The 27518-nt window shown below is 47.1% G+C and overlaps 1 protein-coding gene across 1 annotated transcript; it reads left to right on the top strand.

Moving 5' to 3' along the window:
* The first annotated feature begins 2238 nt into the window (after positions 1-2238).
* On the top strand, positions 2239-25130 carry SLC22A4 (solute carrier family 22 member 4). Its single transcript, XM_058815311.1, has 10 exons — positions 2239-2631; positions 8631-8734; positions 10330-10484; positions 14106-14277; positions 16141-16267; positions 18185-18285; positions 19264-19478; positions 20132-20314; positions 22719-22854; positions 23996-25130. Exons 1-10 carry the CDS (start codon positions 2239-2241, stop codon positions 24069-24071), a joined length of 1662 nt encoding a protein of 553 aa, XP_058671294.1. The 3' UTR covers positions 24072-25130.
* The last annotated feature ends 2388 nt before the right edge of the window (positions 25131-27518 follow it).

The following is a 27518-nucleotide window of genomic DNA, read 5'->3' as shown; positions in this document are numbered from 1 at the left end:
CCACCTCACCAACTCCTCTTTTCAGGGAGTTGTAGAGAGCACGAAGGTCCCCACTGAGCCTCCCATACTCCAGAGCCCCTCCTGCTCCCTCAGCTGCTCCTCATCAGAATTGTGCTCCAGGTCCTTTCCCAGCTCTGTTGTCCTTCTCTGGACACATGCACTGACCTCTTTAAGAAGGGTCATTTGCAAGAACCAGGACTAGTCCTTCCCCTACAGTGAATTTGCTCCACAACAGTCCAAGCCATTCACTGGCCACTGTTTCATGTAGTTTTCATAATCTCTGTGCTTGGTTTAAAGCATCCCTGATGTTAGATCACAAGTGGGTTTTGCAAGCTGGGGAACACCCAGCAAAAGCTCTGGTCTATGGTGATTGCAGCAAGAGCTTGTGGTGCTGTGGCAGAGCTGGCTAGAACACAAGGGATTCTATTGCTGCTAATTTATGCAGGTTCACAGTATAAGAGAAAACCCTGTGGTGTTCTCATGTCAGACACATGCAATTTTAATATGCTAAGCATGCATCTGCAAACCAGATAAACCTAAGCACATCATCTACCACTTACTGAGTCTGTGTCTACCACTTTTGATATGCTAAGTTTGCAGCCTAACCACAGTTATTTCTGAGCTCTGCGAATTAGTCCTCTGTAATAAATTACTGTTGACTGAATAATTGCTAAGATTGCATTAACATTAATGCTTAAGACAATACACTCCACATCCCTAATTTCCTCACGGGAGCAGGCATGCATTGCATTTTACTGTGGTTCTTGCACAGCCGCAGGGCAGGGCAGGTGGAGGGCTGCTGCCTGGGAACGCCTGATCCGTCCCAGCTGGCCACCACCCTGCTCTTATCACTGGGGACAGCTTAGACTGCTCAGTAGCCCAGGCCTGGCACGAGGATGTCCTCTCCAAACAGGAGATATCTGAAGCTTCCCATGACATGAATTCTTCGCCCACATCCAAAGCAGCAGCAGCAGATCGCTGCCTGGCAGATAAATGTTGCCAAAAGCTTCTCCTCCCCAGGCAGCGCGGCTTCCACTCCCTGCTTCCTTCCCACACTCCCCCTCGCCCTCTGTGATCTCTGCTGGAGCGATGCTTCCCAGCCTGCCCTCGCACATCGCGCAGGGGCATCCTCCTCTGGGCTCAGCCCGACCCGGGCACCCTGCTCACAGCTCCAGGGAGCTGCATTGTCCGAGCAGGGCAAGCACTGTGCTCGTTTCAGACAGCACCGCGTTTCTGAGGGCTCCCTGAGTCATTTCAGGAGATGACAGCGTTGTTCGGATTTCTGAAATGGCTCTGACAGCTATCCACGTATGGGACTGTGGGCAAAGCCAGAGTCACGTGTGGAGCAGGAATAGTAAATGGATAGGAGACGGGAATATTAAAAGCTCCTCTCTCGGGGCCAGAGCTGCTGCAGGCTCCCTGAGCAGACGCTGCTGACCTTGTCTGTTGCCGAGGGTAAACACTGCTGGGAAAAAGCACTGGGATGCATTAGGGACGGGATTTCAGGGGCTGTGAGAACGTTCGATTCCTAAAGCACTGTCTGGTCCTTGTTTTTACTCTGTGCCAGTGTGGAGGAGGGCTCCCATTACTGACGTCGCTACCTTTGGTGGGATGAGTCGGGCAGAGAGACCCCGCCGGCCCGGCAGCTCCCAGCTGACGGCTCCTGTTCCAGCTGCCCGTCCATTAACGGTGCTGGTGATGCCCGGCTGTGCTCCGCTCCCGCGGGGGTGGTACGATGCTGTGCCTCCATCTTGCAGCACCAATACAGGGGACAGCCTGTTTTGGCTCGCCGACTGGAGGGATTCGGGCCTCGGGGAAGGCTGGGGGCGGTGGAATCATCGCCGCGCTCCCACCAGGCGCTGATCTCGCACCGGCAGCAGCTGCCGAGACAGCAGCCCGGTCCCGCCGTGCCGGTACCGGCACCACCCGCTCCGCTCCGGCTGCGGCTGCCCAGGCAAATAAATGGAAAAAAACCGGACACGCCTCCTAGGGAAAGCTGCGGAGCCGGCGGCGGAGCAGAAGCGGTGCCCGGGGAAGGCTCCGGGGATGCCGCCGCGGGGAGGCGGGGTCGGCAGGGCTCGGGCCCGGCCGAGCCCCCCCGGTGCCCTCCGGCCGGGCCGGGACGCGCCGCCCCGCGGGGGCCGGTCCGGGCCGGGCCGGGCCGGGCTGGGCGGGGCTGCCCGCGCCGCCTCCGCGGAGCGCGGCTCCGGGGAAGACCCGCGGAGCTCCGCGCTCGTCATGCGCGACTACGATGCGGCCACCGCCTTCCTGGGCGAATGGGGCCGCTTCCAGCGCCTCGTCTTCTTTTTGCTCAGCGCCAGCATCATTCCCAATGGCTTCAACGGGATGTCGGTCGTGTTCCTGGCCGGCACGCCCGAGCACCGGTGCGTCGTGCCCCGCGGGGCCAACCTGAGCGGCGAGTGGCGCAACGCCAGCATCCCGCTGGAGCTGCGGGACGGGCAGGAGGTGCCGAGCCGCTGCCGCCGCTACCGCCTGGCCGCGCTCGCCAACTTCTCGGCGCTGGGGCTGCGACCCGGCTCCGACGTGGAGCTGGAGGCGCTGGAGCAGGAGCCGTGCCTGGACGGCTGGGAGTACAGCCGCGATGTCTATCGCTCCACCATCATCACCGAGGTGCGGTGACACCCCTACCCCGGGCCGTGCTGGGGCCGGGGCCTGTCATTCTGCCCGGGGGAAGGCGAAGTGGGAGCAGGAACCATCGGGTGAAGTGCCTGTGGGAAGGGGTCTGGGTGGGCACGATGCTGCGAGGGGCGGGAGGGATGAGAGAGGTAAAGGCTGAGGAAAGAGCTGCGCGCCCTCGCCGTTCCAGCTGTGTTTGTCAGCTGGTTTTACTCTGGGACAGGTTTGTGTGGAGAGGGAGGCAGAGGCTGAAAATTGAAGCCCGGTAGTTTCCTCCTGCCGCACGCTGACCATCCCGGTAGTTTTCTATGTGATGGAATGGCCCCATGTCCTCGGTGCAGCGTTGAATGGGGACACGGATAGGTTCAGATAAACACACCCCAGCTGTCCGGGGCTGGAGCAGAGCGGACCCTCGCTGCCCCGCTCCCTGGAGCGCCGGTGTTCCGTGGCGGTCAGCGCTGGGACCGGCGGGCGGCAGGTGCCGCGGTCACTCCTGCGGGAGCCTGGCCTGGCTGTCCCCTCGGCTTGTCAGGCTCTGTCTGCAGTGGCATCATCTGTGCACAGTGTCACGGGGGAACATCAGTGGTGCCGGGCAATGTGAGCACTTGTTTGTGTCCTCCGGCCGTGCCAGGGTGTGGAGGCAGAGCCGCGCTGTTCCGTAACGCTGGCACGGAGCGGGGAGCTCCGTTGGAGGAGGGAGATGATTCCTCTGAAGCTGCAGGAGCGCTGTTGCTGTTCCCGTTGTGTAAGGGGTTTCAGGGAAGAACAGGCTCGCCCTCGTGGCAGGCGGTGGCAGCAGGCAGGATCCGCGATCCTTCAGCCCGGGGCCACCCTCCTCATCCTCGGGAGCGTGACAGGGAAAGGGTGGGGATCCCTCCCCACGGGTCCCTGTGACTCAGCAGCAACATCTGCCACCAAAATAGCATCGGAGGATGGCACAGCCAGGAAAGGTTCTGGTGCTGAGGCGAGGAGTCTGTGCCCTGAGGACACAGGAGGAGGGTCCGTGCCAGGGGTGGGCAGGCATAGGCTCAGCCATGTGCCTGGCATGTGGGCAGGAGGTGTCAGCCTCCTGTCACCTGCTCAAAGGGGCACCACTGGCGCATGTGACACTTGCCATTGTGCTGGCACTGGTACTCAGTCTCTGGAGATCCCTCACACTATCAGATCAATGCAGGGGTTCGTGGGAGGTTTGCCCTGCTCCTGGCCATGGGCAAACCTGGCTGCTGCCCACATGCCTGGCTGTCACAGCTGCTGCCCACATAACCCACAGGCTGGCACGGCTGCCAGGCAGGTGCCTGGTGGCCACCACTGGCACAGACAATGCCACTCTCACTGCCAGAGGGAGGTCAGTTTATCCTGGTGTCTCTATGAACTTGTTATCTCTGTTTTAGAGTCAGTGCGTGCTCTGGGAGAGGCAGTAAATGAAGCAAAAGGAGGAGAAATGTGATTCTTCTTAATGAACAGTAAATCATTTATGTTGGAAGATGCCAGACAAGAGCATTCTGTGCAGTATTCGGATGGGACATAGCTGTGGGGTTTGCCTGGGGGCCTGGGGTGTGCCAGAGAGGCAATAGCACATTCAGAGATGGAAACCAAGTGCCAGGTTCCCATCTGTAAGCCAGATGGAAAAGGATACTTGCTTTGTTTCAAAATTGTCATGGACGTTTGGAAAAAATGCAGAATTTGGTTTCAAAACAAGGAAAACAGGCACTGATTAAATGCTGGAAAGAGGCAGTTTAGACAAATTTGAGATGCTTATTTTTGTACCAAACATTTTTCTCTGTATTAGGAAAGACAAGCCAGGACAGGCCACCAGAAGAGCTTAGTGAAGAAATAGCTTCAGAACTCAATTAAAGAACAGAACTTGATGGTACAGGATTAAGTGCTGGAGACTTCATTTGATTCATTCAGTTGCATTTAATCCTGTTATTAAATGCTGCTTGAAGGCAAGTGGGAGATGCCAGCTCAGCACCTGTGTTACTTGGTCTGTGAGGACATGCTAAACCCTGGGACCAGAGAATCCCAGACTGAGACATTTTGGTGGTATTAAAATGGAGATGATGGGGGAAAGTGAAGGTGATCTTTGGGACAGGCTGATGTAAGAAAGGGGCTGTAAGAGTAATGGTGAGTAAGTGGAAATGTGAGTCATTGTGGGGTCCAGAGTGATCCCTTGGCTGAGCTGAAGGGGCTGCAGGGTTTCCTTTTCCTATTGCAGGCTCCTGGGGTCTGTTACATTGGTATTCTTTTCTGGAACTAATCTGCTTCTCTTTTACTTCCAGATAATGATGTTCAGATCAAACATGAATTAGAGGCTCAAGGACAAGCACTGATTCTGCCCTTCAGAGTAGGCATTAGGATCCAGTCAGTTCCCTTGAGCCAGGCTGTCACCAGCACTGCTCTCTGGGGACCCCCTGAGCTGCCTCCAGCACTGGGGCATGGCATGTATCCCAGACACCACTTTGGAGCCCCTGCAAGGGGCAGAGGGAGTGCCAGAGGCTCTGCTGGGGCTACTGCTCTGTCACCTGGGTCGTCCTGCTCAGTCCCTGTCCCAGCCCTGGCCCTGATGTTAGTGATGGTAGAAACCAGAAGCCTTTGGGACTGGCAGAGGCAAGAGACTGGGTAGAAATTGCTGTGGTTTGAAGGCATCTGAAGGTCTTTTCTGTTCTGTTCTGGTTTTTTCCATCAGTGGAGAGCAGCCCTGCCCACCCTGGAAGCCCACCCTGTGCTCAGGTATGGAGGTGCTGGTGCTTGTCACTTGTGCACTGAAGAGAGCTGGTGTCATTGCTGGACCTGGTACCCAGGGAGCAGGATGGGGCCATCTGTGAATAATTAACACTTCTCGAGTTATTCATGGTCAGCTTTACTCTTGGAAACAAGTTCAGATTTTCCCTGCTTTGCAGCCCCACCCATTTACACCAGGCTCCACTAGTGTTTTCTCCTCTGATGTGAATGGGCTGTACTCAGGGGGTTAATTAGTGATTTCTGATTGGCAGGGGGGCACTTGGGGCAGTCAGGGCACCTTCTCCAGCAATTTCAGTTTTTCAGAAAGCTCCTCCATCTACAGTGTTCCTGGCAGCAGCACTTAGCAGAATTGGCTCTTGCAGTACCTGGGAGCTTGTCAGAGAGGGCTGTAGGGATTTGATGGGAATAAAATGATTTAATAACAGTGTTCGTGAACAGCTCTTATTCCTAGCATTCAGAGGCCTTGCCTGGAATCTTACATGAACTTTGCTCCCCAGTTTGCTTTACTAGGGACATTACAGAATTACTTATTTTCTGGTTAATGTATAATTAGCCAGCCCAGTAGAGACATTTTGGAAGTTCTAGCCGTAGGCAGTTTTGCTGTGGCTGGGCTGGAGCTCCTGTAGCTGTGGAGTGCTTGGTGCTGTCTGTGAAGGATGCAGCTCTGAGGAAGGGGTAAAACAAGCTACATTTCACCTTTCCCTACACACTGAAGCACAGCTGAGACCTTACCATGTTTATATGTGTTTGATCACTGTGCATGAGCCTCAGTCAGAGTGAGTGCCTGTGGGGATGGGAAGCTGGAATTTGGGAGATGAGGTGTAGCTGTAGGGTAGGGCTGTATTGCTCAGGTACCATGTGATATTGGAGCTAAAATAGGTGGATTGTTCACTCAGCAGCTTCAAGTATACTTAAAGTCAGATGGATTTGATGTGTTTGTGTGTTTTCTGGCCAAATGCAGTGAGTTCCTGTAAACAGTAACCCCTCTTTGGACAGCCAGCTGCTGTGTGCTTTTTATACATCCCCCCAAGTCTGGAAGACTTGACCCTGTACAGTGAATTTTTGCTGGGTATATCATGGGAAAAAGTGGAGCAAACACCTGGATAGGAGGCATTTGGCACCAAGGGGGTAATGCAGCTTCATGGGCAAGTTATTATTTAGCTGGGTTTATTTTACAGCCAAAGTGCCTTTGGCACCATGGAGACATTTTGAAAACATTGATCCTTAACCTCGAGCAACTCAAGTCTGAAGGTCCAGGAGCAGGTGCTGTGCTGGTGGCCCAGAGCAAGGTGCTCAGTACAGATAATTGACAATAGTTTGTATGAGCTGCAGGTTCTGTCATGCTGTCACTCAACAGCTTTCCCTGAGAGGGGCAAGGAAGGTGCAGCAGGATGAGGTGAAAGACCTCTGCAGTGCACTTTGAATGCCATGGTTTTTGTTGCTGAATTTTGCTTTGTTTTAAATACTGGACTTGATTTCTACTGACTTTCTTTACAGAAATCTGTTTCCTTTCACAGGTGAAGCAGATCCCTGCATCTGTTTTTCACAGGTAGCATCCTTGAATGTACCAGAGCCCCCTGACCCACATGCTAACCTCCACCTACTCAAAACACAGTGCAGATAAGTGCAGGTGTGTGCCCAGACAGGCCCACACATCACCACTTCTCCCTTCCCAGCAGGGACAAGAAAATACCTTACAGAAAATTCTGCCACAGGGTTCTCTTTGTTCTTAATCAGATCAAGGTCTTGGAGGCACATTTTAGTCCACAGGTCTCCTTGTTCCTGCATTGAAGACATGTGTGTTTCTCAGGAAGAGGTATGGGCTGTGTATTTAACCTCAACTTCTTTTTTTGTTGTGTAGCTGGTGTTACTTTGCAGGCTGGGCAAAGGGCAGAGGAACTTGACTCCCCTCTGATGGCAGTGTACTTCTTTCTGTCTGAAAATAGGCATTAATTGCATCTCTTGCCTAAATTATAGTCCAAAGCCAACTGCATCAAAGCACACCACCTTCCCCCTTGTTCTGGGGTTTTCCTGCCTGTTCTGCAGCAGCTGTGAAGCTCACCCACCAATGCACTGTGGTTTGTTTTTGGCAGGGCTGTGGTGCCATCAGACAGCACCTGGGTGTCTCTCTAACACAAGGGCTGCTCCTTGTTGCCTGCAGTTGAGTGAGGAGGCTGAGCAGCTCTGATGGCAGGTTTCTGCTCCATCACAAAGCCTTTGCCTGTGCTTGGCCCATCCATTCTCTGAGGAAACGGTGGCTGCTGGTACAGGCAATGCCCCTGCTCTCTGATAGCGTGGCTAATTATTAAAATGATGCCATGCTTTAATCTGTGATCTAACTAGCTTACCATTGTGGTACAATTATCTGATCTGAGAGTGACATGTTTGAAGCCTCTCCCTAAGTGCTCCTGGCAGACATGCCTTAGCCAGGAGATTAGTCACCAGCAAGGGAGCAAGCCTTGGCAGAGACATGCTCAGCTCTAACTTCAGTGGACAGAGGCTCATGATGCCATTTTTATTTTTTTGAAACCTTGTCTGAGGTTATGAGTAGTTTTAGGTGGAAGTTTCCACACTGGCTCCTATCCTAAGTCTGCAACCACAGCCAGCTGCAGTCATGAGGCTGTGAGTGATGGGTGGCAAGTCAATGGTGCAGCTGGTGGGGTGGAACAGAATTTGGTAACACATCAGTGCAAGAAAAGAGATTTCATTCTGTGTGTCTGCTTACACATGCTTTGTCAGACCCAGAAGTTATAGAGATGCAGCTGGTGTTGTGCTGGCAGAGGTAAACTGGGAGCTGTCCTTAGCTGGGGTGGTTCTTTACCCTTCTCCATTGCTCTGTTTCACTGGTGGAATCATCTTGGACCATGGGGAGCCAGCTCCAGGGGTCTGGTGGGCACATGATGGGAGGATTGTACTGGAAGCAGGTCCAGGACAGCCCCTGAGCTGCACACATGGGCTCCCATCAGGTTTGGCATTGCTGGCCAGAGGCAATGGGGCAGTGTCAGACAGCTGCTGGTGCTCTCATGGAGTTGCCTGGGGAGAAAATCACTTTCCCTTCTTTTTCCTGTGCTTTAAGCAGGGTGTTCCAGCAGTGACCTTGGCCAAGAAAACAGTGCTGGTGATGGGTGGAAGTGTGGGAAACAGAATTCCATTGCATGGAGATATGTGTGTCTCCAGCCAGCAGCCCCTGTGCTGGATGAGGCTCAGCACAGCACTGGGGCTGTGTCTGAGCACAGAACTTTCTCTTGTAGTGGAACCTGGTGTGTGAGGACGACTGGAAAGCCCCACTGACCACCTCCCTCTTCTTTGTGGGGGTCCTCATCGGCTCCTTCATCTCGGGGCAGCTCTCAGACAGGTAATGCCATGGGCAGGGCACACCTCGGGCATTTGTTTTGAGAAACAAAGGGAGTGAAATGTCCAGTGCTCTGAGTTCTGATCTGAATTAGATTACTGGCCTGGCTTCTTCAAAAATCCCATCCTGGTCTCTCCCAGGTGAAGGATTTCTCCCTCTTGGGCATTTCAGAGCCCAGGGACTGATCTCCACAAGGAGCCCATGTGGCTGCTTTGCAGATTGATGCAGTGGGTTTCCCTTCACAACCCACTTCCCATTTGTTTCTTTATCCAGTCTTTTTAGTAGTTTAGAGATGCTGGTTTTGTTGCACATTAACTGATAATCCCTTCCTAGAGCTGCAAGATAGGAATTTGCCCTTTGAATGGAATCTGCATAGGAGAGATGGTTTGGTGGAAACAGAGTAAGGACATGTGAGAGGAAGGAAAAAAGTTAACCTGAAAGTGATAGCAGTTGTCATAGCATCTCACTAGATATAAATGTAAAAAAGTAATTACAGGCATTTGATAATTGTCTCAGCAGTGTGGAGGTTTTGGCCTTGCAAGTGTTGAATGCAGAATATACATTTCCTGTGCAAATCTCTGCTCCATTCAGTCCTGTGTCCATAGCCATATGATGAGATCTCTGGTCCTGCTCTGACTGCTCTCAGGAAATGAGGATGTCATAAGGTAGCAGTGTTCCTCTGGGTGCTTAGTGGAGGGGTTTCAAAACTCACTGAGAGTCTTAATCCTAAAGCCTCCAGCATTAAATTCCATGTGATCTGAATTTAATCTCCTGACTCCTGCCCCAGTGCAGAAGTCAGATGGTGTTACTGTTTGAAAGGGAGATGAGATAATCACTAAATCCCAGTGGTGCCATTTCCCAGTGGGAGCATTTGAGGAAGTGTGTGTGCCCTGGTGGCAGCACAGCCACTGAGAGCCTGGCTCATGCCTTCCCACATGAGCTTCCTTGGATTATTTGGGGCTTTTGTCAGTAAAGAGTTGTGATCTAAGCCTGTCCCTTAGCGATTTCCCCATGCCTGCCACCCTTTCCAAGTGAGGGGTTGCTGCAGGCAGCAGGTGAGGCAGCCTGTGCAGCATCTGTGCCCACAGGTATGAAAACCTGAGCTTGTCCTGCCTCTCCAGGACCACAAGCCACATAATCCTAATGCAGAGAAACAGGTAAGACAAAGGGGGCAGTGTGTCTGGCAACTCAGACCATAACCAGCTGACAAAGCTACCTAGCACACTCAAAGCATAATGGTGTTGCAAAGTATAGGTGCCAGTAGCCTAAAATCCATCATTTCCTCACTTTCAGGTGTGTGGCTTGCAGTTTGCATGGGTCTCCCTATTGTACTGTTGCCTGGTCTCCTTAATCTCTGTCTCGTGGCTTTCTGAAGTTTCTGCTCATGGCTTTTCTTCTCTGTTTGTCTTGTGGGTCTTGGAAATTTTAATATTCTTTAGTGCATATGAAAATAATAAAATTCTTTAAGATGAACAGAACTTCAGCTTGTGCTAAGATGCCAAACTTGAGATTGGATGTTTGCTCTCCCATGTGCCCTCTTGCATAGCCCCCATCGTAAATCCATGCTGTTTCACTAATAATCTTTTTCTTTACCAAAGGTTTGGAAGGAAGAATATCCTTTTTTTGACAATGGCTGTGCAGACTGGCTTCAGCTTCCTGCAGATCTTTTCCACCAGCTGGGAGATGTTCACAGTGCTCTTTCTCATTGTGGGGATGGGACAGATCTCTAACTACGTGGTGGCCTTCATTTTGGGTATAAATATATTTGCATTAGATTCAATGTTTGCTTAATGTACTGTTACTTTTTTCCCTATGAACCTGGATTATTTAATTAGACAGTGGTAAATCTGCACTGGTAAAATTCCTACTTTAGGCCAGAACGATTGGTTTTTTGCTCTGTGATTCTTCAAGCCTATATTTTCTGTAGGTTTAGAGAAAAAGAAGAGAGCAGGAAGAATCTAAATAAACATCCATCTCATTCCTCTTTGGAGGAAACATTCAAGGCAGTGTCCAGGGTTTAGCAGCAGCAGGTCTGTGATACAGAAGGCATTTGGGTTCATCTCTGCCTCCCTCTGCACCCTTTGCAGAGAGGTCAGTGCACACCTGCGTGCAGAGCCTTGGAGCAAACCAGCAATTTCCAGGTACCATGAGTGTCAGGGGGACCAGAGCAGAGGAGCTGGCTGGTGCCAAAGCCCCATTAGCCATAAAATCATTGTTCTTAATGTTGAGATAGTGATAAATACCTAAGTTTTGGAAGATTTTTTGCTTTCTTTACTATGGAGAGTGTAGGAATAAAGACCCAGCAGCTGCATGGCCTGGGGACCCTGCAGGGAACAAGGGACTCCATGGGAAGGGGACCCCACAGAGGCTCCCACTGGACACGGGGGTTTCAGGAAAGGCAACAGCATGGGCAGATTATGGGGATGAGTGATGCAGGTCTCAGGGGGGAAACTGAGATTTGCTGTCTTTAAAGTCTGTATAAATATATATTTATGGCTGGTTTTAAACCCCTGGTATCAACATTACAATTTGTAGATTGTAATGTGAGCTAGATTAAAATTGTACAACACTAGTTAATGCTGGTCTTTCCTACCCCATGAGGTTTAATGGGGGAAAAAACAGTTGAGAAGGGCATAAAGTGAAGTCAGTGCTATGAACAGGATACAGCACTGTGTCCCCAGGCAGCCAGGAGTCACTGCTGCCTGTGGCACAGGGAGGAGGGTTAAGGTCAGGCTGTCAGCAGGGAGATCCCTTGTTACCATCACCATTGTAACTGTTCCTGCCACTGCTGTCACAATTGCCACTGCTCCCACTGTCCTGGTAGTTTAATCCTAGTGTGGAGCTGATGGAGCAGGAGCAAATGCCTGCCATGGGAAGGCTGGGAGGTACAGCACTGGGTAAAGCTGAAAATCCTTGTGGAAACACATGGGTGTTGTGTAGCACAGAGGTGCAGGTTCTGATCAGGCAGGAATTTATCTGCCAGCTCCCCTGGGAATGGGGGGCACAGCTGGACGTGGGTTGGGATGCTGTCTCAGTGCTCAGCAGAAACAAAGCTGGAAGGGAGGGCCAGGAACACCCCAAGGGACAAATGTTCCTTCTGTTGAGAGAGGGGACTGGGTTTCCCTGGTGCCATTAGGCTTGTTTAGTGGGTTAGCTGTCATTTGCTGGCCCAACCCCACTGGGCTGTCTCTTCTGCCATCCCTCCTCGGTAGAGTTGCCACAGCAGCTGTGGTTCCCAGGGAGCAGAGGGGCACATTCAGCTGTGCCTGCCAGGGAGCAGAGGGGCACATTCAGCTGTGCCTGCCAGGGAGCAGAGGCAGATTCCTGGGGCACTTGGCAGCAGTGCTGCCACTCCCCCGCAGCCTTGAGGCTGGTTCTAAGGGCAGGGTTAATCTAAACTAACTTAGACTTTAGCTTCTTCGTTTAAGTGAGCCATCAGCTGCCTGTCATGGGTAAGGAGGGAGGTACTTACAGAGGGTGGTCCTTCCCACCCTACACTCCACAGCCAGCTGTTCCCATAAGCACTGTGACTTCTGCCTGTGGCAAGGCAGACCCAGGAGCTTCCAGGAAGCTGCACATGAGGTACTGAATAGGAGATTATACCCATAAAAAAAAAAGTACCTCCTTTAGAAAGCCCATCACGATTACAGGATGTGCTGGAGATGCTCCCCTTGTTTCAGGCAGGGCTGAGCTGTGCCTGGCAGGGCAGCAGTGACACCAGCACCTACAAAGGCCCCATTGACCCTGGCTGTGCTGCAGCCCTGGCACCCTCCATCCCTGAGTGCCGTGGGTCTTTTCCCAAGTTCAGCACAGTTTCTCTTGTCACTCAAACTCTCAGCATCCAAACCTCTGTTGCCTCCCCATGTGCAGCTCAGACCCTGTTTCAGCATCCTTAGCCACCCAGGCTCATGCAGCCCTTTGCACTGTTGCCCACCTTCGTGGAAATAGCTCCTCCTGAGCTGCTGGTGAACTTCTGTAGTCAATGTTAGGGTGTTTTCAACCATGCTGTGCAATTTCTCTCATAGATTTAGTCTCAGTTGTTCTCTGTGCTCAAAACTGTTGTGTTCAGGTTCTGGGGCTGTAAAACACTGCAGAGGTTTGTGAAAGCATGTTGGTATTATCCAAGAACTGTTACTGCATGGCTAGGAGAATGAGGGAAGAGAAAAGGCGGGAGAGACATCATCTTGTACTCTCTTTGAATTGACACAAATTGTAATGTAACATTTAACAGGCTTAAAACAGTGTTTCTAGTATCAGACCTCTCCCAAGAAAGCCTCTCTAAACAATAGCAAGTCAAGAGGAAGATGGTATAATTTATCCCCACACATTCATTTTGGCCCAGCAAATTCTTATTTTCATGTTTTTTTACTGTGACTTTATTCAGTTACTCCAGGTTTCTGAAATGAGAATTCATTTAGCTATCAAATAGGAGGGTTTTCCAGTCTTGGGTATTTTTTTCCATTTCCTCTGCAATAATAAGTGTTGGAATTCTTGTCATGATACACAGCCCAAGTACACTCTCCACACTTTGTGACCCTCAGTTCACTCAGTGTCATTTGTGTTTTAATTAAGTCCAGATCAAACTGTGGCAGTCATGGCCCTTGCAGCGCTCCTGATGTGAAGGAGAGCTCTGCACACCAGGGCCTGAGAGCTCAAGGAGAAGTGAGGTGGACTTGATGGCTTCACTGCATTCTGCTAAGGAGTGGCTGGGTGTTTTATAATAAAAGAATTGAGGTGCTGTGGAAGGCTTAGAACTGTCTGAGTTATCATGACTCGATATTAGGTTGCTGCATGGTGCAATGGCTGTAGGATGCTTTCCCTGACTGCTGCTTGGCCACTGGAACAGCAACATTACTAGAGGATGGCATCTTCCCTGGTTCTGTCCTTTAGCCCCTGATGTGCCCATCCAACATTCCAACCTTCCTTCTGTTCCCAAAAATAGGTGGGAAATTTGTTTCCACCTCACCTGACTGTAAATTCACATCCTTCCATCCCATGCCAGTCTGCTGTGCTCAGACCTTTGCTCTTTCAGAAGTGCCCAGCAGTGAATTAATCTTAAATTCAGATGGGTTAAGTGGAGGAGCAGGATGAGTGTGTGGGGAAGGCACCTGGAAGTCTGCCAGCCATCCCCCATGCCTGTCCTTATCTGTATCTCCCAATGCATTAATCAAAGCAAACAGAAGTAGCTTCTTTATCTGAAGGTTCCCAATACTTCCAGCAGCATTTCTGTATAGGCATGTCTGTGCTGTGCTGCTCTTTTCTAAGATTGTTTAGCTTTTTTTTGTTGTTGTTGTTTGTAAATGCAATAAAGTATTAAGTCATGCTTGAAACCAAAGAGTTAAAATGCTAATCCAACCTCCCTTGTTTTAAACAGGCACAGAAATTCTTGGCAAATCAGTTCGTATTCTCTTCTCTACATTAGGAGTTTGCATATTTTTTGCAATTGGCTACATGTTGCTGCCACTGTTTGCTTACTTCATCAGAGACTGGCGGATGCTGCTGCTGGCGCTCACTGTCCCGGGGCTGTTCTGCATCCCGCTCTGGTGGTGAGTCCGTGCCGGGGCCACGCTCCCCTCCCCTCCCGCCGCTGCTCGCTGTGCTGGTCGGGGAGGAGGGGCGCTCTTCTATTCACCGAGTCACAAGGCTCTGCCTTGAGGGGATATTTTTTGTTTGAGGTTTCTTGCCAATTTTAAGTCGAGTAACTACCTAGAGAACCCCGTTGGTGCTGTGTACTCGAAGCCTTGCTCTTTTTGGCTGGACAAGCACGGAAGAAAGGCAGATAGCAGTGTTTGTTTGCTGCCTTTCTAAAGGGACAGGTGTTTAAAAATAGGAAAGGAAAAGCAACACATCACTCACACTCTTAAGTTAAGAATAATTCACAACAGGAAGAGTCCTTTCATATTATTCAGGGAACTCCTTTCTTTTTGCTGTCTTGAAAAAGTTATATCTGTAAGTGAGCAATTAGGACCTTTATAACAATTGAGTGATTTACACCCAGACTTCTATAGTCTAAAACACCTCCTGCATGTCCCAGTCTTGTTAGAAGTATCTGCTGATGGTTTGTTGGTTAGTCGGGTTTTTTTTTAAACCTCAGTCTTCAAACCAAACCTTGAAAATGGTTTTCAGCTCCACCTCTGCTGTCATTGGATTTTAAAGACAGTATGATTCTGTTTAAGGGTCAGTTTGCTTATTTCACTTGAAGTGTTTCAAATTCCTTCATCACAGCAGCATTTCCCTCTGTGCCAAGCAGCTGTTCTCTGGGGAGCCTGGTTCTGGGTGGGAGCCTCTCAGATGTCTGCTGTAAAACAGGCACTGTGAGGCACAGGAAAATTGTCCCCAAGGCACAGCTTCAGAGTCCTGCTTTGAAATCTATGGGCTGGGAATTCCCAGGCCTTTTAAAAGCTTACACTTAAAAGTGCCAAAAAACTTCCTCTGATGGCACTTTGGGGCCTGTGTGGGGGTAGATGAGGATCAAGGTGCCCTGGCAAAGCTCTGCCAAGGCAGGTTGGTGTTAGCTGGCATTTTGGCATGTGGACCCACTGCTTCCACAGGCTATGTGATTTACAAGTCCCTCTGCTCTGTATAGTTCTTGCTCCTTCACTCATTTCCCTTCCAAATTCTCCAAAAGGTTCCCTGAATTATCTCTGCAGTCTCAAGATCCTCAGCTTTCCCAGTAAGTAAAGCAGTGGAGCAGCTCATCTTACAGAAAGTCCCATTAATGATTATTGATCAGATATAAATCATCTGATGTTTTTAATTATTGACCTGGCTTTGAGTCAGTCTTTGGGGCTCATCAGAAAAGGAGTGCCTGACCTGCTTTTTTCCAAGGAGAGGAAAAAGTGCTGCTGGCTAAAGGGAGCAAGATAGCATCTGTTAATACCAAAGGACTTAGTTAAGGAAAGTTAAAGTTTTCTGTCCTGTGCTTGGTGTTAATTCATTCAACGTGTGCCTGTAATTGATTAGAGAATGTCATCAACTCTGCAAGGGGACACTGCCCCTGCCCTGTGCCTGGGAGAATCTGCCTCAGAGCTGTGGCAACATGGTGAGGTTTGTATATAAGAACCTTCAAATACACACTGTGCATATTTAAAGCATTTCCACATCGTGTGCAGTTTCCTAAGAATATTTTTTATTCACACTGGCTAAGCTGCTCCCATCCTTTTTGTCTATCTGGTGACACCTGGTGGACATCAATTATTCCTTAAAAAAAACCCATTGAGGACAAAGCATCTACTTTAGCATGGCAATAGGTCCCATGTATTTGAATTACACTGCCCACACGCTTCTGTGCTGGCTGTCTCCTGCTGCAAGCAATCTGTGAGATCTGAGTGTAACTCCTATAAATATGTTATTTATAACTTGTTACTTGTGGGGAAACATTGAATCATTTCTTCTGAAACTTATTACAGGATCATTCCTGAGTCTCCTCGGTGGCTGATCTCCCAGGGAAGATATAAGGAGGCAGAAGCTATTATCCAAAAGGCTGCAAAAATGAATGGCATTCCAGCCCCAGCTGTGCTTTTTGACACTGCAGAGGTATGTTCCACACATCCTGGTGCTTTACCTCGCTGGCACTTCCCTGTTTGGCTGGTTGACTTGTTGGGAAATGCCAGCAGAGCTCTTGGGTTGGCAGTGGCTGCTGGCCTGTGGTAAGTGCTGGGTTAGCAAAGTGATCAAAGAGATCAAAGTGAGAACCCAGAGGGAGGTTTTATTTGTTTGCTTTTCACAGTAAAACTCTCTTCCTCAGCAGTTGTTTATTGTGGTTTTCAAAGCAAGGGTGACCCAGATTGCTTCGTCCTTTGGGCACTGCAAAAACCCAAGGAGAATGTGTTGTGCCCATTTCAGTTTGGTGCTTTTGTAGCAGTTTGCAGTTTAGCAAGAGCCCTTTGCAGGGGTCTGAGTGCATGACCCTGAACCAGCACCCACACGAGCTGGGTCTGTGTGGGGCCTGAGGGGCTCCTCAGGTTGCCCAAACCAGCCAAAGCACCTGAGTGCTACAAGGGGACTTGAAAACCATGATGTGAGTGAAGACAGGGAAGAAAATCAAGCTCTTCTTCAAAACTGGTTTTTCTGTATTTCATATCTATTGGTTAAAAGAAGAAAGTCTGGTGAAAGCTGGCAGCCCAGCAGCAGGGAGCAGCACAGCCACAGTGGGATGGTTGGTTCCTGTGCTCATCTCTCCGTCTGCTGGCTCTGCCCTCACTGGAGCTCCTCACAGAGGTTTTTCTTGTGCAAAGACTCCTCCAGCCCTGCGTCAGCAATGACCCTGTGTCTGTAGGTCAGATCTTCCTCTGCTACCTTATACTGCCACCTTCCTTTTGTGGCAGAGAGAGCAGGAAGCAAAGCACCGTGTGCTCCTCTGCAATGGCTACAGGACAAAGATGCTGCGAGTTACCCCTCCCCTGGGCAGGATCCATCACTTGACTGTCACACTTATATTTTGGCTGAAGATTTCTTTCCCAAGTGGAAGTTTTCGTGTAAATTGAAGCGTGTGTTCCCATTATGTGAAGCTCATTCTACACCAGCTCTTACTTCACAGCCAGGCCTCAGATGTCTTTCAAACTGGGGATGACTTTTTTGGATTGAAGCGTTTTATCATTCCTGCATGCTTTCATAAACCAAGGAGACACTCATCTGCTTAATGGAAATTTTGTGTGCCAAAGTGTCTGTCAAAAAAAGCCTGAGGAAGATGTCTGCATGCTAAGTCTCATGTTGGAAGTATTTTTCAAACATTAATAGAAAGACACTCCTGGGAAACCATCATCTATTCTTAGGAAAGGGTATCTCCTGGATAGTCCTGTAGGGAGAAGCAGGGTGGTTTGTTCTTTGGGCCTGGGGGAAGCCTGGCCACAGGTTCTGGCCTCGCCCCAGCAAGGGCAAAGTGTGCAGGCAGAATGGCACCCTAATGCCATCCAGAAGATTCCTGCTTCAAGCCTCAAACTAGATCCTCTATCTCCAGTCTGAGGTGGTGGATGCTGCTGTGATGTGCCCTGGCCACCTCACCAACCTTTCTCATCTGTTTCTCTCCCTGTCAGGGTGCTGGCAGGCAGCAAAAACTGGCTGATTTCCTACATTAATTTCCCATCACTTATGAAGGTTTGAGAGAGTTGAATGGACAGTGCAGAGAATGGACAGAACAATGCCTCTGGTACTGAGGTTACTTCTGGAAGTACCATGTGAGATCCTTAAGGAAACGTTAACTCATCTGCCTGCTCAGCTGATTCTCCTTTCTAATTAATCTTCATGGTGCAGTGGAAGCTCCCATGAGTACAGCTGGGTGCAAGGACAAGCTCCACTAAGGACTGTGCTCCCTGGTGCAGAAGTGGCCCTTGGGCTGACCACTTATCCCCTGATAGCCATAACTCCGTAACTGCCTGGACTGTGGGTAGCAGAGGTTGTTATGCTCTTAGGTGTGTGGGAATTTTTTTGGTTTTGTTTTCCTTTTTCCTTCAGATGCAGGATTCGAAGCCCCAGCAGCAGCAGAAGGCTATCCTTCTGGACCTATTTCGAACCCGAAACATTGCAACTATTACTATTATGTCATTACTTTTGTGGTAAGGAAATGTGTATTCCTAAAGTACCCAGGCAATAGAACAGTTCCTGATTTGAGGGCATGTGCCACGGGTTTAGATAATAAGTCTGAGCCTCAGAGTCGAGCTCCAGTGGTCTGGAGCTGGTACATGGCCCTCAGTGTCTTCACAACCACACTGCATTAATACACCAGAATATGGAGACAGTAGCCTTGACTCAGATGTAAAATAGTTAGAAAACTATATGTAACAACTTCTATATTTTTACGTACATTGTTTGTTTTGTTTTTTTTTTTTTTAATGCTCCCGATCTCTGTAATCTCTATTTGAAGATAAATATTTTTCTTGAAGCAAAGGCAGCAACTCAGTAACATAACAAGAGCCAGACCCATGGCCAGCATTTTTGTTCTGTTCTGTATTGTGCCCATCTCAGTGAGATCCTGGTCCCTGCCTGGGCAGCCATGAGAAATGAGGACCTAATAATGCTGTATAGACAAACCAGAACTCTTTCTGTCCATATTCACTCCAGCAGAAAGGAACTGGCTAGCACATTTGGTAAGGCACTCCTGAGATCTGAAACATGAACATCCAGCTCTCTGTGAAGATTAAATAAGATATAACAGAACTGCCGAGGGTGGGAGATCCCGACACTAGCTGCAAGTAGGAATGTAGTTGGCTTGGGAAGCTTGCAAGCGTGTCATTGCGTTGTTGAGTCCATTGCAGTGAAAAGCCTCTGTGAACAACTTCCACAAAGCTTTTTACTTGGTGTAGTGTATGCAGGAAGGACAGAGAAATCTGAGGTGTCTTCAAGCTGCTGTGGATATGATCACTGAATGGGATGACAGAGTTAGAAAGAGGGGGTTGCCACTGAGACTTTTTTAAGCCACAATGCCTGTGGTGGTGCTTTGCGGTATCCTATTTTTGTAACGACATCTGAGGCAACACTGGAGGCATTCAGAGACTGCTGTTTCTGGAATAATTTGTTTTTATTGCTTTTCTCAGGTTTTTCACATCAATTGGTTACTTTGGCCTGTCCCTCAGCACTCCAGACTGGCATGGGAATGCCTATGTCAACTGTTTCCTCTCAGCTGTTATTGAAGTTCCAGCGTATGTGATCGCCTGGCTTCTCCTCCGCTCCCTCCCACGGCGCTACTCCTTATCTGGCACCTTGTTTTTAGGGGGAAGTGTTGTCCTCTTCATTCAGCTGGTTCCTGCAGGTACAAAATAACATGTGACTTAAGTATATGAAACATTCAAAATATGTTATGGTACTGTGTAACAGTACTGCAAAATTACTGGATCAAATTTAGAATTCGAGGTCAAGTTTATGCTGATCCCTTGCAGCCTTAGGTTGTTTATTTTGCATTTGTATATGCTGAGTCACACTCAACTCTCATTTATTGTGTCAAATTACTGAGCTTTATATAGTTCAGGGGGAACCAAGTTCTACAATGAAAGCTGAAAGTGTACTGTGATTTATCTGGTTGTGCTTCCAGGCTACAAAAATCTGCATCCGGATTTCCCTGTGTGTAAATCTCCACAGGATTTTGTGAAAAAGGGGTGGGTTCAAGCTTGTAGTTTATTGCTGTGTAATCCAGAGTTTTGTTCCATTTCAAGAATGCTGTTTTACTTGAAGACAACTAAAATCTGAAAAATACAAAATAACCTGAGCATCTACATTATGCTTAGTGGGGAGTTTGGAGTCATCTAGGAATGAGATTAATACTTTGTATAATTAAAATAACCTAAAGCGCCCAATTTGTGACTTTTTGGAAAAACACAGTAATACAGTCTTTTAGATGTAGAAGTAATACAGGTAATAAGCACAGGGTGTTGTTTATTCACCTTGATTTTATTTTTTCTCCTCCAGAACTTAATGTCCTGTCTGTTGGCCTGGTGATGCTTGGGAAGTTTGGCATCACAGCTGCGTTTTCAATGCTTTATGTCTACAACGTGGAGCTGTACCCCACGCTGGTGCGGAACATGGCAGTGGGAGCCACCTCCACGGCCTCCAGGCTGGGCAGCATCATCGCTCCTTACTTCGTTTACCTGGGTGAGATCTCCTTCTTCCTGCCTTGCACCACACAACTGCCACAACAGAGAAGTTGTCTGGGCTTCTGCAGTGCAGGCTCAGCTTGAAGTGCCTTCACTTGTTGGCTTTCCAGTTCTTTCTCTCAGCTTGGGTGTGAGTTCACACATGGTAGAAATTAAGCGGAGGTCCCTGGGCCTCACAGAAGGATCAGGCACTTCATTCCTTTAGGGACCATTTGTGTATCCCTGAAGCTCCAATGCAATGATGAAGTTTATAAACTGTGCAAGCAGAGTGGCTGAAATGATAATCACATCTCGGGATGCCACATAGTTTTCCAGGAGAGTGTGACAAGAAGTGGTCTTGCAAGTAAGGAAACATTGCAGTAGGAAATTCATTGCATGGCACTGTCCCTGTGCATCCTGAGATGGGTATGTTGGCAGGTGGGAATCCAAACATTCCCAGGATTTGTGCTCTCTAAAGTAATACATGGAAAAAATACAGGTTAAGTGGCATGAAAGTGTGTTTACTTGAAGTGGGTTTTTAAAATTTTTTTTAAGTTTCTAAGCCAGCCATCTCAGCATTCATTCATTTTGCTTTTTCCTATTGCTCAATATTTCTGTAAGCAGAATTATTAGTTTCCTCATAGGCTTTTTTTGACACTCAATGCCATCACATTCTGAGTGCTGCTCATATATTAACTGACAAATATTTTTTTGTTTGGTTTGGTTTTTTGTTTAATACATAAAATACAAGTTACTCATGTTGCAGACAGGAAAGAGTGATAGATGTTAGGGGACTAAGGGTGAAAGTGAATACCTTCTGTTCAGTCTGGGGTGCTCAATCTCCTCTTTCTTTCATTCACACATGATTTATTTCCTTCTGCCATTACTGGACCCATGTCAAGCTCTCTCTGCCCCTAATGAGTGTTGCTTCCTGCTGAGATCTTTGATACAACATGAGCTTGACTTTTCTGGCTTTGACACAACATTGCTGGTGTACTGCTGAGGGGTTCCTGCTGATTCTCTGTGGCAGGAAAGTGGACAGGAGATTACTATCTGTAACTAATCAGTGTTGACTCACCTCTGCATTCCAGTGTAACTGGAACACACTGTACCAAAAATGATGAAAATACCTTGTCTTAGTTTCATGCTTGTACAGTGCAAATGTGAAGCGAAAGGGTCAGCACGACTGTGATTCTTCTTAAGGTCTTCAGTCTCCATTGCAGCACTAAGAGAGAAATGTTGACAAAATAGCTTTCTTTTTTTTTTTTTCCTTTTTTTTTTGTGGATTTGTGGGTCTTTTTCTCCCAGGTATTCATGGGTTCAATCTTTAAAAAAATCTTTTTCCAGGCATCAAAATAGTTTCTTAAACTTTAAGAGGTTTGAGGAGAAACTTGTCAGCTGCTGCTATTTGCTACAGCTAAATTAGGACCTTGCCATTCATCCAGCTGAAAAACACAGAGGAGATCAGATCACAAACTTCAGCTCTGTGAGACATACCCAGAGGTCCTCTCTGGGTTTATTCCATACATTATAAAGCATATTGCTCTATCCTAGCTATAAAATAAAGCTTTCAAGTCCAGTTTGGTACTTTCTCTATCTTCAATACTTTAACTCCTAGCTAATCCCTTTTCTGAAAGACCTTTTCATTGCTGTGCTGTTGTGACTTGAGGATCTTGCATCCTGCCTAAACAGTTGTGTGCCAGCTTGAGGCTGCTGGCAGAGGCTGCTGCATTCATGTCCAAAATAATTTTCTGAGTAGACTAAGGTCAGAGCCTCATGTGTGTCTTGGAAAGCCTGATGTTCTCTCCCTTTGCAGCAAGGAAGGCTTTAAAGCAGTTCCCCAATAATGAGCTCTTAGTCTGGAACTGACCTGTCCAGCTGACCTGGTCCCTTCCCTTCTTTTGCATCAGCCCAGCAGGGTGTATGATCTCAGGCAGTGATTAGTGCTTCACTGCTTACAAGCAATTTTATTCCCTCATATTGTATTATTTAGCAGAGGATTTGGTTCTTGATGACAGTGTGGTACTGAAGGCTCCAGCAGAGCTATTGCCTTGCAAAGATGTTGATTATTCCAGTTGAAAATGTATTAAAAAAAGCAGTTGAAAATATAAAAATATAAAAGGCCAATCAAACAAAAAAAATTACCTAAACTTTTGGCTGCTACACAAGTGTGGGGGTTGGCATAAAATTATGGTAGCTGTGGCCATCCAAGAGCACGTTCTGAAGCTTTAAAATTGAAAAGTCCCTTTGCCGGCAGGAAATAGATGTAATTCAGCTTTGGATTCACCTTTGATATTGATGAATCATTCAGCTAATTATTCCAATTAATTCTGCATTACAGCAATGTCTGGAATATAAATTTTACATGTGGGTTTGTCAGTTGTGGACATTGAGTACTGTTGGAATGTTGTGTATTCTGCCAGGTGCCTATGACAGATTCCTACCCTACATCCTGATGGGGAGCCTGACTGTGCTGATTGGGATCCTGACCCTGTTTCTCCCAGAGAGCTTTGGCAATCCACTGCCTGAGAGGTTTGAGCAGATGCTGAAGGTGAAATGGTAAGGCAGCTTTCATTCAGCCCACACTTCACAGGAGGTTAGAATAAAGTCCCTTTTCACAATCAGAGAACATGTTTTTTCAGGTCCCCTGCAAAACTTCAAAGCTCTCAAAGTGCCCTTCAGATTGTTTTCTTTGGGGTTGTTAATTTGACAGACAATGACATCATACAATTTCTCCAGAATGTCTAAACCTGAGAGCTGATGTGTGCTGGCAAAGCAAGGCTGACCTTCACAGCACCTTGAGGCTGTTGCTTCAGATGTCCAGACATTTTCCACCTTATTTACTCTCCTAAACTCTTTATTTAAACTATTCCTTGAACTATTTATTTAGTAGGATTATATGCATTATGAGACCCTTCGTTCTTCCAGTGTAAGTTCTTTGGGTACTATTCTAAATTAAATGCAGGATTTCAGCATTCTAGTCTCTTCCTGGGCAGCCAGAGACAGGCCAGAACAGCTTTTCCTCTGGTTTATGATTTAGCTGTAAGCAATGACAGTTCTCTTGTGCCACCAACATTGTTATTTAGGGTACCCCAAGCAAATATTAACACTCAAATCTATGCACATCCACCACAGTGTGAGAAAAATTCTTAGAGCAGCAGACAGAAACTGAATTAACTAAAGAGCAGCTGCATAGCCACCATTCAGCTCAGTGAAAATTGGTATTGGAACAGAATTTGCCCCTGTAAGCAATAATAGCTTGAAAAAGCTATCTAATTCCTGGTCAGCATAAGGAGCTGTCATTATGCTTTCAGAAAAAGAAAAGTTGCTGGGCCTTTCCTTGAGAAAGGACATATTGCTCTTTATCACAATTACTTCTTAGATGTCTCACATGAGGTTTTTCAGCTTTGCAATTGACAAACTGTAGCTAGAAATCCTAGAGTCAAACCAGATGCCCCTTGGAGGTTTCTTGGATAAACAGCCTGAAGTAACTGAGTTATAGTTGCTGAATGATGTTCAAGTTCCAAGCACTGTTTGCTGCACTGCTGCTGCCATCCAGCAAGGAACACTGTACAAAACATCATAGTTCATCTTGTGTTTATACTAGCAGTGTAACATGGGTATTGTAGTCGTGCTTGTAGGAGAGGGAAGTGTCTGATCATACCCTGGAGAATGTGCTCAGTCTTTTACTTGCTTTCAGTTTCAGAAATGAGCAACAGACCACTGGCATAAGGAGTTCCAAGGAGAGTCCTAAAAGTCTGATAACACCTTTGTGAAGAAAGACACACCCCTCAGAGGGGCTGAAAGAAGAACAAAATTGTCTCAAAATGCATTTGCTGCCAGAGGAAAATGAACAAAACCCAACTGCACCATAGTTGTTATCCCCTGTGCTGCTCTCCCTAGATTACATGGTATACTGACCAGATGCTGTCTGCTCCTGCAGGACCATTATTCTGTCATTCAGTGTCCTGTTCCCTGCTGTTTGTCAGCAGACACAGTCCCCATTGAGAAATGGGGGCCTGTCTGTGCTGAACACAAGTCAAGGAGTAAGCTGGAAGTAAGCCTTAGAAATAACACAGCAGTGACTCCAGGCAGTCAGGTACTCGATAAAAGCTGCTGAAAGGGGAAAAAAAATAGCAAACCTAATGCTGGTGTTTCTTCTCACTTTGTGTGTTGACTGGAGGAAGGGGAGCTGGGTGTCTGCCTTTCAAAACCTGAAAGAAACATCCTGGCCTCCTTTGAAATCTGTGACCAAAGCCCATAGACTAAGTGGAGTCAAAATTCATTTGTAGCAGAGCAGACACAGACTTCCCTGTAAGGACATGGGTTGTAAACATGCCATCAGTGGCTTTAGGTGTCACTTGCTTTTCCCAGGACCTGGGATCCCCCTGTTCCTGTAGAAGCTGCTGCTCTTTCATAAAGCCTGAGCCCACCCAAAACCCTCAGCTTTGTGAATCTTCAGTGTCTTTGGGGAAGGGGGAAAATCTTGAGCACTGAGAAAGGACTGTAATTTGCTGACTTTCTGGTGGGTCACACCCACTTTCAACAGAAAAGTGAGCTGTAGCAAATCCATGATCCTGTCCCAACGTGCCATGCATTATAGCTTTCAGGTTTTTCACGGTATGTGGGCATAAGCAGCTTTTTAGCTCTCTTGGGGTGTTGTTTTTTCTTTTTCCTGAAGTATTTAATTTCTTCTTTGAATATATACCACTTTGTTCTGCATTGCAAAACCTTTGTAGAATTTACAAACTTAAAGGCAATTTGATGCTCACAAAAATCTGATTTTTCATACTGGATATGTTCACCTGCAGCTATTAAAAATTCAAAAGGACTAATTTGGGACCACAGAGATTTTTATTTAAAAAAAAAAACAAACACCAACAAACAGTATTTGGTTTTCAAATTCTACAGATTATATATGTTTGGGGTTTTTTGTTTTTTTTTTTTAAGTTTGGCAAAACTAGACTGGATGAAGATAAATGTCGAGTTCAGAGTTGTGCTTCTACTGTTTTATGAACACTACATTGTTTGAAGAGTGTAATTCCTCTTATTTTGGTATTTATTGGCTGTATGTGCACTTCTTGGTCACTTACAGTCTGTCAGACCTTGCAGACTGATTTTTATTCTCTATAAATAACAATTAGCCCTGATTCACCTTCTGTAAAGGCTAACAAAAGCACAGTGTCTCATCTCTAATGCATGAGTTCAGGGTAGGTTGTCTTGTGCTGGCTCTTGGCACAAGAATTAAGCTCTCCCTGAAGTTCAAGCACAAATTTTAAGCTTTATAACAAGTGCAAGGAACTTGTGCAATTAACGCAAGCTGCTTTTGGGAGTTAAAATACTATTTTTAATTTCCTGCAGTTATGCTTTTGCCATAAATGTAACATGGCATAAGAGAACCTGTGACTCCTGATCCTCTCATCCCTTCTCAATCAATTTCTCTAATAACAGCAGTATTTAATCTTGCTTTTACTTTTACAGAGTTAATCTAAAGATGTACTGTTTAGATGTAACTGAATTTCTCAAGAAAGTCTTTTTATCAGCATAGGACAGGTTTAGGGACTTGAGTTAAATATAGGTGGTCATATTTTTATGAAGATTGTTATTTTGAGACTTATTTTATGTGATTGTAGGTTTGGGTATTTCTAAAAGGTAAATATTTTTGTACTCTTGAACCTTTCAGTATCTTAAAACCTGTTTTTCCTTTTTTAAATAAGAAAAAGTGCACTGTTTTTTAAAATACCATGTTTTAACCAGTCTCATTTTTCTTACTTAAACCATTGATTTCGAGCTAGCGTCACACTTTAGTATTTTTTGCAGTAGATTTAATAATCTTTCAGGGGAGTGGAATGTCCTTCTTAAAATTATGTGATGTTGTTATAAGGCCTTATGGAGTCTGAGCACAGTGGAAATGAGGGAATCCCAGCTGGATTGTTCTCACTGACACAGGGATCATCACCCTGTGCCTCATCTGTAACCTCTGTCACCTTCACTGGGGTCTCTCTGTGCAACCTTGGATCCTCAGCTGACTTGCTGGATCTGCTAATGAGTATATAAAGCTGTAGTAATTGTCAGTCATTGCCCTCGGTCTTCATTGCAATAAAAATGTGCACTGACATTGTTTCAACCTGCTTTGTGTGTGGATTCTATTTGAAGAGCAAGTCTCTGAACTTTATTTTAAATAAATAAGTAATAAAATGTATTTAGTGTGGATCAGGCATGGAAAAAAATTCCTGAAATAAGCTCTTTCACCAATTAAGTTCTTCCACACAGGATACTTATGATGATGTGGTTTTACTGCCTTTCAGGTGCAAGTCCCTGGGAGCTGACCCTGGCCAGGCTCAAGGATGATTTTGTGATTTAACTCCTATTATGTCATTAATTTTCTACCTTTGAGATTTTTCACAGCTGTGTGATTCCAGCCTGGGATAAAAGATCATTGTAAATACAAGTGTTCAAAAAATGGAGGTACACTATTTTTTAAAATCAGTTAGAGGTGGAGAAAAATATCAGCCATAAAAAGCCACTTGAAAATGTGAATTAGCCTTATAAAGAGCAGGACCAAATTTGTGCAGTGATGAGTTCAAAAGCTGAATTGTATATCTATGGGACTCTGTGAACTTCCTGCAGTACCACGAGGTACTGAGCTGGGATGTGGGGCCTAGGATTAGATTATTTATTAGATTATTTATTATTTATTAAATTTATTATTTGTTAAGCATGTAGTGTGCATTGCCTGAGAAAAAAGTGTCAGGGTCAGGAAAGCTTTTTTATAGCTTTAGCCGAGCCTGCTGAAGGGACAACGGCAGCTGTGGGAAGGTGCTAGAGTGACACAAGGAACCCTTTAACTCCTGAACTTGCAGCACCTGCTCTGCTTTGGTGAGCGGAACACTCCACGAAGGCTCCTGGCTCATACATGGCACTGACCCCAACGAGGTTTAATGGCAGAGCCCCAGGCAGGTTCACAGTGTGCCTTGGGGGCTGCAGCAGCCCGGTCACCCTTGGGTGGGAAGGGGCGGCCCGGGGGTGCTGAGTGCGGGTCCCTGGAGGTGTTTAAGGGAAGACGGGACGTGGCTGTTCGGTCATAGGTTGGACGCGACGATCTGCGGGATCCTTTCCCACCTCATTGACTAGGATTCATCTCCACCCTGGTTTTTGAATTCTTTGGGCAGTAAATGCCAGATCCGACGCCTGTATTAATGGCCGTTCCTGACCACAAGTCA

Source organism: Ammospiza caudacuta, chromosome 16 (genome assembly GCF_027887145.1).
Source record: "Ammospiza caudacuta isolate bAmmCau1 chromosome 16, bAmmCau1.pri, whole genome shotgun sequence".
Taxonomy (NCBI): domain Eukaryota; kingdom Metazoa; phylum Chordata; class Aves; order Passeriformes; family Passerellidae; genus Ammospiza; species Ammospiza caudacuta.
The sequence above is the reverse complement of the archived record's forward strand: the minus strand, read 5'-3'. Positions and strand labels throughout refer to the sequence as shown.